Source organism: Corapipo altera, unplaced genomic scaffold, assembly GCF_003945725.1.
Source record: "Corapipo altera isolate COAL_440 unplaced genomic scaffold, ASM394572v1 73, whole genome shotgun sequence".
Classification (NCBI taxonomy): Eukaryota; Metazoa; Chordata; class Aves; order Passeriformes; family Pipridae; genus Corapipo; species Corapipo altera.
The window spans coordinates 120,801-129,819 of record NW_020884957.1 but is presented as its reverse complement, the minus strand read 5'-3'; the positions used below and the strand labels follow the sequence as shown (position 1 = coordinate 129,819).

Here is a 9,019-nt window from a genome sequence, read left to right as displayed (position 1 = left end):
ACGGTTACTTGAACTACAATTGTCTGTCCTCACAATAACATCTCTTCATTTGGTAAGACCTACACATCCTGTCTGTCCTGGTAAACAGAAGGCTAATTTTGTATCTGCTGACTTTATAATTAAGTGTTTTATCTTTAAATTTTATTTTCTTAGTAGTGGATCAAGTAGGCAAGGACAACCTGGAGAACAAATGTTTTGCCTAAAGCAGAACAAGGTACACTAAGACTGCCTACATCATATGTTAATTCTTTAAACAGTTGTCGTTTTCACCATAAAATGCTTATTGGACAGCAAGATAACATTATTATAGATTCAAATCTTAGTTGTATATATTGTCTCATCACACAAGTAAGAAGTGTAATTTTCAGCTCTGATAGCCTTTCTTTTTCTTATCTTTTTTCTTGGTTTTTTTTTTTTTGTTTATTTGTTTGAGATGAAAATATTAGTTGGCTGACAAATTGTACACTTCTTAGATGTTTTAAGACAAAAAGTATTTTTTGGAATTACAAGCAACCCAAATGCCTACTAGTGCAGGAAATCACAAATATGTTAAAGTTTTAGTTTATCTCAGCAAAGCAGATAAAAATTCTTGCCTTAAAGGTATTAAAACCTCAATGTTATTTGACTTTGAAAGCAGCTCAGGGTAATAATGTCTACCCTTAGCTTTGGTTGTTCTCATTGCAGTTGTATCAGGGGAATGCAGCAGAGTAGGATATCCATTTCTTTATGTTTCTCCACTTCTATTCAGTGTAGATTTTCAAGTGATTTGTAAGTGATCATCTCTGTAAAAGACAATTTAAATTGCCAAATTTTATATAGACTCTATTTTGTGGTCTTGTGAAGAAGAGCATAAAAGTCATGTACGCTTTCAGTGTTTAACCACTAGATGGTAGCTAACTACTATCTACTACTACTAATTGCCCATAATAGAAGAAACCTTGTTGTCAAAGCTATGCAATGTAACACTAACAAAAAATCATAGAATCATAGAGTAGAATCATAGAATATACTGAGTTGGAAGGGACCCATCAGGGTCACGGAGTCCAGCTCCTGGCCCTGCACAGGACAACCCAAGAGTCACACCATGTGCTGAAAATTTTGTCTAAACGCTTCTTGAACTCTGTCAGGTTTAGTGCCATGACCACTTTCCTGGGGAGCCTTTACAGTCCCTGAACACCCTCTAGGTGAAAAACCTTTTTGTAATGTCAACCTAAACCTCCCCTGACTCAGCTTCCTGACATTTCCTTGAGACCTATCAGTGGTCACAAGAGGAAAGAGAACAGTACCTGCCCCTCCACTTCCCCTTGTGAGGATGTTGAAGACTGCAATGAGGTCTCCCATCAGTCTCCTTTTGTCCAGGCTGAACAAACAATCTTAGACTTCCAGACAGCAGATTTTTGACTTCTTTGAGGAATCTACTTGACATGATCCCATGAAAGATCCCGAAACAGAAATGGGGCTGAAGGAAACTGCTTGACTCGCAAGAAAAACACCATTGGAACACACAGGTCATTCAATGTGCGGAAAGAAGAGGAGGCCTTGTAGAAGGCCAGCATGGATGAACACAGACACCCTGTGTTCATGCAAGCTTCTGTAGAAGTTTGGGATAACATAGGATCTGGGATGGGCCATGATGATGTGGGGAGGTTCCTAGTGACTGGAAGAAGACAAATGTCACACTTATCTTCAAAGAGGAGGAAAGGGAGGATTCAGGGAATGACATACCAGTCAACTGCATCTCAGGCTCTGGTGAGGTTGTGGGGCAAACTGCTTTGGGAGCCATTTTATGGCACATGAAGGGCCAAGAAGATGATTGCGAATGGCCATCATAGATTTACCAGCATCAAATCCTTCATAATCAGCCTGATTGCCTTCTATGATGAGATGAATGGCTATGTAGACAAGGGGAAGCACCAGTGGTGTTTTTTGATCTTGACTTTAGCAAGGTGTTTGACAAGGTATCCCATAATATCCTTAGAGTTAAAGTGGTGAATTATGGACTGAATAACCATCTGCTCGTTTGGGTGGAAAATTGGCGAGGCAAGAAGGCTTCAAGCAGTCCAACTGGTCCAGTTGGTAGTGATGTCCTTCAGGGATTGATACTAAGGCTAGTACTGTTTAATGTTCTTCATAGAGAACATGAATGATAAAGCAGAGTGCACTGTCTGCAAGGCTGCTGCTGAAGGGGAGAGGAGGCTCAAATGTGTAGGGCAGGGCTGCTATTCCAATAAATATGTACAGGTTTGAGAAATGGACTGAAAAGAACTTAAATTAAAGAAAATGCTAAGTCCTACAGTTAGGATGAATAACCTTGTAGGACAATACAGGCCAGTGGCCAACTTGCTACATATCAGGTTTACAGAGAAGAACTGAAGGGTATTTTTCCTCACCAAGTTGAATGGGAACTGGTAACGCACGTCACAGCAAAGAATGCTGATCACAGATAGGATTGAAATAGCCAGCAGGTTTTCAAAGCAAGTTCAGCAATAGGTCAGCAAGATGTACAGGAGGCCAGAGTGTGTGATGTATGAGAAGATACTGAGAGAACTCTGCTCATTCAGCCCCAGGAGGAAAAGGCTAAGGGGAGATTTTGCTGCAACCAATAACTGTCTAATGGGAGGGTAGAGAGAAAACAGAGCTGAACTCTTCTTGAAGTTGTATAGTAATAGGAGCCAGCATACACAGGCTGGACATGAGGGATTTCAGTTAGTTGGGAACAGTCTTTATGTTGAATGGTCAAACCCTGTTATAGTGCCCAAGTGGTTGTGGAATCTTCATCCTTAGAGATGTTCAAAACTCTATTGAAAACATCTCTGAGCAACCCACTCTAACTGGACTTGCTTTGAGCGAAAGACTGGACTAGATGACTTTCAGATATCTCTTTAAATTCTCATAATTTTGTGATTCTGTAAGTTATTTTATGAAAAAGCTCCAGGATTCCTAGATGGTTCTTTGAGATATTTATTTAAGTTTTTTTTCCTTATTTTTTTTTAAAGAACTTTTATTGCTGCATGGCAAAGTTAAGCCTGTTGGGCTGAGTTTTTACATTAGAAATCACGTCATGCAAAGAAGTATAGAGTCGTAGAATGGTTATGTTTGGAAGGAAACTTATAGATCAGCTAGTTCTGACCCCCTCCTATCATGGGCAGGGACACCTTTTACTAGATCAGGTTTTTCAGAGCCCCATCCAGCCTGGCTTTTGAATACCTCCAGGGATGGGGCAGTCACAGTTTCTCTGGGCAACCCATTCCAGTGCCTCACCACCCTCGCAATAAAGAGTTTCTTCCTAATATCTAATCTAAGCCTGCCATCCTTCAGCTTTAGGGCATTCCCCTTTGTTCTATCACTACAAGTCCCTGTAAAAAGTCCCTCCAGCCTTCTTTCAGGCCCCCTTTAAGAACTGAAAGGTCCTGGAATGTCTCCCTGCTGCCTTCTCTTTTCCAGGCATAAGAGCCCCAACGCTCTCATCCTGTCTTCATAGGAGAGCTGCTCCAGTGCTGTGATCATCTTAGTGGCTCTCACCTGGACTCGTTCGAGGAGAATGTAAATAATGCCTCAGTGGTTTGAATATATCCAGGAATTAACTGTCTGTGTAATATCTAATAGCATGTTTAATTTTAAAAGAGAATGTTGTAAAGGTTTCAGAGAAAACTATGGATGTTTGCTTTTACACTATATGCAATTATGTACAAACTGGATTTGACTGTAGTAGGTGGGGAAAATTGTGTGGAGAAATCAGATAACATGGGGAAAATAATTTTTATTCATGCAATTTTTATCAACATTAATGTTGTCAAGTGATTTTTAGACATTATTCACACTGGTATGAGTGGAAGCAGAAATATTTAGGGGCATTCTAAGCCAGAAATAACGATAAAAATATCTTGGTTTTCTTGTTCCTAATATTGGATAATATTTTTTCTTGGAATTTTCAAGATTATATTCTGTCACTGAAGTGGAAAAATTAAGGCTATTTTAAGAAGAAAAAACTTAACATTCCTTGCTGATGAAAAATTGCTCTATTAAGTAACCATTGTACAACTGAAAAATAAGTGACTGGATGTACTTGTTTAAAAAATATGAATAGAAAACTCAGTAATTTAGTAGTACCTAGGTAAAAGGTATTTGAAAGTTGCCTGGCTGTTGTTGCTATGTATTTAAACCGTCATCTGTGACAAGGAAACAAAGATGTCTGTTGACATGAGGATTACTTAAGAAGGCTAAACACAAATCAGATAAGCAGTCATAAAATTGACTTCTGCAAATAGTTATGTTGCCCTTGAGCATGATGAATTGTATCCAGCCGTGTTTGCATGTAAACAGTATCGCCTTAACAACACTGTGGTTGGTAGCAGTAACTTTCAATGCCTAATCTATAGGCAGTAAAAACTGGTGGTTAGAGATCTCTCATTTCTAAAGTAGTGCAATTTAGTTTTCAAGCAATTTGAATGCACATTAGAACTGAATTTTAAATACAGAGATAAGGTTATTAGTTGCTGTTTTTTTAGGTCCTTACTCTATTTTTCAGAGTTATCTTGGTGTTCCTATGGAAAAGGAATGAAACAAGTACAAACAAAAGGTTAGGGGAAGAGTGTAAAATAATGAATCTGGAAGCTTGTTCCCTGGTTTAGGGCTTGTTGCTGAAAAGCAGTACTTGATGCTTATACTGAATAGTACAATGTTTAGAGCCGGAAGAAAGCAGCTTTGGAGACGGAGCATTGGCAGAGTGATAAAGGTAAGGAAAACTGAATTTTGAACTAGGTCTAGACTAGTAATTATATAATTTGAATAAAGGTTTGACTTTAATGGAGGGGGAGGGTGTATAAAAATGTCTGTTTTAAAAAAGCTCTAAGTGGATGATGTTAGTTGCACAATTTGTTTTGAAAGGCAAATTTACACTGAGAGATATTTATGCATTTGACTAGTGGTACTTGTATCCTGCCCAGATTGTTGCAATGACCTGGTAATGGTATAATTTCACAAATGTTATATTAGTACAATGAAGAGTTTGATGTTAGATCTGACAACAAAACAGAAGGGGGCTCTGCCACCAAGGAAAATAGAAGTGTCACTTCACTCTTCCCATATTTGTAAGATGGGAATAGAATTTTGAAGACAGTGCTTAGTATTGAGAAACAACAATAAAATAAAAGTCATTAAGACCCTTAGACTAATTTAAAAAGCTGGTTATTTGAGCAATCTGTTCCTGAGCTAATGCAATGTGATAACAAGTGTGCAGAGCTCTGATGTTTAAGATTTAAGAGTCAGCTAAGGGGACCGCCCCAACTTTTTAGGGTATGGATTTTTTTAGAAAGAGAAAATAAAAAAGTGTGTGTCTGTTGAAAAACTCAAGGTGCTTGGAAAGATATAAGATGGTTTGCAATTTACTTTAGCAGGGAAATTCATGAGCAAGACTTATATAACATAAAACGTCCTAGCAAGTTAAAGGAGAGGCAGACGAATTCCATGCTGGTTAAATAAGTTTTGCATAAAACAGTAAATTAACAGTAAAATATTCTTACTTTTTGACTCTTTCACTATTGAGTGTCTCAGTAAACTATTGCTCATCCATGAGACTTTGATTTGAGAATGTCTAAATTCAACAGTGCACAGTATTCTGACAACAAAATGCATCATTTGGTGGATAAATAGTATTGAGAACAAGTTTTATCTTGTGTAGTTATGACCTGCATACTAAGTAACATTCATGCTAACTCTATTCAGGGTGTCTGCAGACACATCAGCAACCACAGTCTGTAATGGAGAAATTGGCAATAGTCAATAGCTGGTTTCTGAGCCTGTTGTTTCAAAGAAAGGACCCCTGGAATCTCTGACTTGTGCTCTTTTAGTACCTGCTGCTTAAATATATATACTTACACTCTTTTAGCAGTTAGAAAACTTTAAAAAGAAATTTAATTTAATTCCCATTTGTTTCTTCAGGTTGATGGTAAGATGATTATGGTTTAGGCATATGTTAAGATGGATTTGGGAATCTCCCCTTTATCTTGCTTCAGGAGAAGATGTCTATTGAAATTACTTTCCTGTGCTGAATTGTTGGTATTTAGATATTAGGAATTTTAAGGTTTTATGTAACATAAAAGAAGCTACTTGTTATAACTGGACTAACCATCAAAGGCCTTTTAATTAATTAGTTTAGCTTTGGACCTGCATCTATTGTGCAACTGTGTCATATGACCTTTCCTACCTTCATAACCAAGAGTGGTAAAAGAAACCCAAAACTAAACTTGGCTGTGTTAATTGTGCTGTTCTTTAAGTGGAAAATGGAGGTAAAGCTGTGCAATATAAAAGCTTGGACAATCCCTCCAGATATCTAAGTGAGATAGTGTTTATCTCTTGTAAATACTACTCCTTCTGGATCCTCCTATATCATGAGACATTAGAAAGAGTCTTTCATTATGACCTTGATCAGAATTGCTGCTGATACTTTTCAGGGTTTGCATCCATGTTACTGCATGTAGCAGCAATTTCTCTCTTACCTACATAAATGATAGCTTGTGTGTTTTAGCATCCTTCCATCTTCAAATCATACTCTTTCAGTGTGCTATGAAATTGTGAATTTCGTAAAACTGCCTATTCTTGGGTAATTTTTTCCTATAGATGCTGTTTTGCTGTTTAGGCCTGTGTACTTCTGTATTGAATCCTACAGGATGTAAAATATACAAAACCCCATAGGCCATGAGGACTCTGCTGGTTTGAAGTAAGACGTGAGTGTAGCTAAAGAGGGGAAGGGAAGAATGTGAGGTAGAAAGCTCAAGATTTCCTTGTAATTCAATCTCTGAGATCCCTAATCCTAAGTAAAGAATATCTTAAAAATGTATTCTTCAAGTAGGATGCAAATGGAAGCTCAGAAGCTAGACTGGAAGACAGTTTCTAGTCTAGCTTTTGAGTGTTTTTAAATATTTAAATTAATTACTTGTTATTGAAAGCACCGAAGTTAGGTTTCCTCTGCTTTTCTGTGGACAACATGATCCTAAAAGTGAGGCCGAAGTTTCTTCTGATGACTGCAACAACTGACATGAGAGTTTGTGACTGAGCAACACTTCATTTGTGGAAGAAGAGAAGTTTGTAGAAATGGCAGATCATCAAAATATGGAAGCATGACAGGCAGGGTGTGTTCTTGAATTGCATTGTAGCAACTATCAGGAAAAAAAAGCATGAGACTTGCATTAATTATAGAGAAATTCACTATATCAATGCAAATGCAGGTCCATGTCTTAATCTTCAGAAAACTATAGCTTTAGCATTTAGTTAATACTTTCCTGTTTTCTTTAGGTATGGTTCATTAAATAATTTAAATTAATTAGACTTTAAAAGTTTTGTGACATTTTAATGAATACTCTTGTTACTGGACTTAGACATCAAATATTGCCTAATGCTGCATAAACAGCTGTACACTGTAGCTAGTATAGTTGTTATACACATCGAGATACAGCAATTAAAGGATTAGAAAGCATTTAAAAAACTGGAAACAAACCTCAGGTCATGACTTCTTAGTTCGAGAAGAAGGTGTTCATGATTTCAGCCTACATAAATGCAACTTGTAGAAGAAATGAAGGCTATGAGCATCTGTGTAGGTCAAGTTGGTAACTAATAACCAGTGTAAGATGAATACCTTGTGTAGCAAAATATCTGGAGTTCTATGCTGGAAACACAAGCAGAGTAAAAAAGTAGTCTATCTGTAGTTTAAGTAAAACAAAATGCTTTTTGCTGGATTAAATAGAATTATTCAGTAGAGTATTGATTGTACTTTTTCTGTTAAGGGTGCTTTATCAGTTGTGTTCAAAGTACCAAAACAACAGTTTTGAGGATTCTAGTGTTATCATCTAGTGTGAATAAAGCTGGTTCAACAAAAAATGTTTGCTCTTTGCATGTCTAACTAGGAGGAAAATTTCTACTCGTATTTAAAAACATGCAGGAGAGGCCAATTCTGTGATGACACTTCACTTTTGGGAAACTGGAGACCATGTTAGGGGATGAGAACAGTAAAATAGCATCAAGTACTTGTATGAATTAATCTGCTACTGTGTTCTTCAGACATATCTGTGTAAAGAACAGGGTTTGTATGTTTGTCTTTTACATGAAAAAATATTTCTAGTATATTCAACATTTATGAAGGCATGCTAGTAATTAAAAGTTTACCAAATATTTGAAAATTTCTTCAGAAAGTAGGAAAGATATTTACATAAGGGTATAAAGTACATTATGCAGGTCCTATTGGCTCTGCAAAAGCTTGTGAATAAATCAGCTGTGCATACTTCGTAGAGCTACTAGTTTTCTCATAATCACTGGGGAAATAAGGATTGAATTTACCATCAATGAAACATAATGCTAAATTTCTTCTGAAAATGAAATGATATTAAATCTTGTAATCCACAAGCACAACAATACCAGTAACTATTCCAGAAGGCTATTTTGTCTATAATGTAATGAGGTGTATTACATATGGGAATTCAATTTAATTAGGAGAGTAGGTGTATTGCTTGAAGAATGGTATAATAGCTATAGTTAAGCACATTTGTAAACACTTGTGTATCTTGAGGCTCGTGGTTTGTTTTACTTCTCATTATATTAGACAGATAATGTATAAAACCCTAGCTTCCTCCAGCAGCATCTATCTTTATTAGGGAATGGTACAATATCTTCCACAAATAAAAAAGATCAGTCAGAATCCTGACTTGACTTGATGATCGTACATGACTAGACTGAAAAGCTGAGACTCAGGATTTAGGGCGTTGAAGATAACTTGCAGAATAACTCAGCTGTACATATAAAACACATTTTTTGTTCTACAAAGCCTTTCAACAAATTAGTCTTTTGTACAACATTATTTATGATAGAAATGTTGTGATAAATCTGAAAATAGAACACTAGAAACCAACTGTAAAATCAGTTGCTTCTGAAATTTTAATTCGAGTGCCATAAAAACATAAATCACAAGCATGGAAGAATGTAATATAACTTTTAAAGCTTTCTTTATTTTTGTCTTCAAAATAGATTG

The 9,019-nt window shown here is 36.6% G+C and overlaps 1 protein-coding gene across 7 annotated transcripts in view; it reads left to right on the top strand.

Moving 5' to 3' along the window:
* Positions 1-4,555: 4,555 nt before the first annotated feature.
* The window catches only part of DNAH5 (dynein axonemal heavy chain 5), a 114,710-nt gene continuing 110,246 nt past the window's right edge, over positions 4,556-9,019 (top strand). For 5 of the 7 annotated variants that reach the window (XM_027663771.1, XM_027663768.1, XM_027663769.1 and 2 more), the window contains exon 1: positions 4,557-4,735. In XM_027663771.1, the coding sequence (XP_027519572.1) occupies positions 4,658-4,735 (78 nt within the window). In that variant the 5' untranslated portion in view covers positions 4,557-4,657. Of the gene's footprint in view, positions 4,736-7,527; positions 7,601-9,019 lie in introns of those variants that run through there. The other 2 variants (XM_027663774.1, XM_027663767.1) reach the window with 2 other exon arrangements.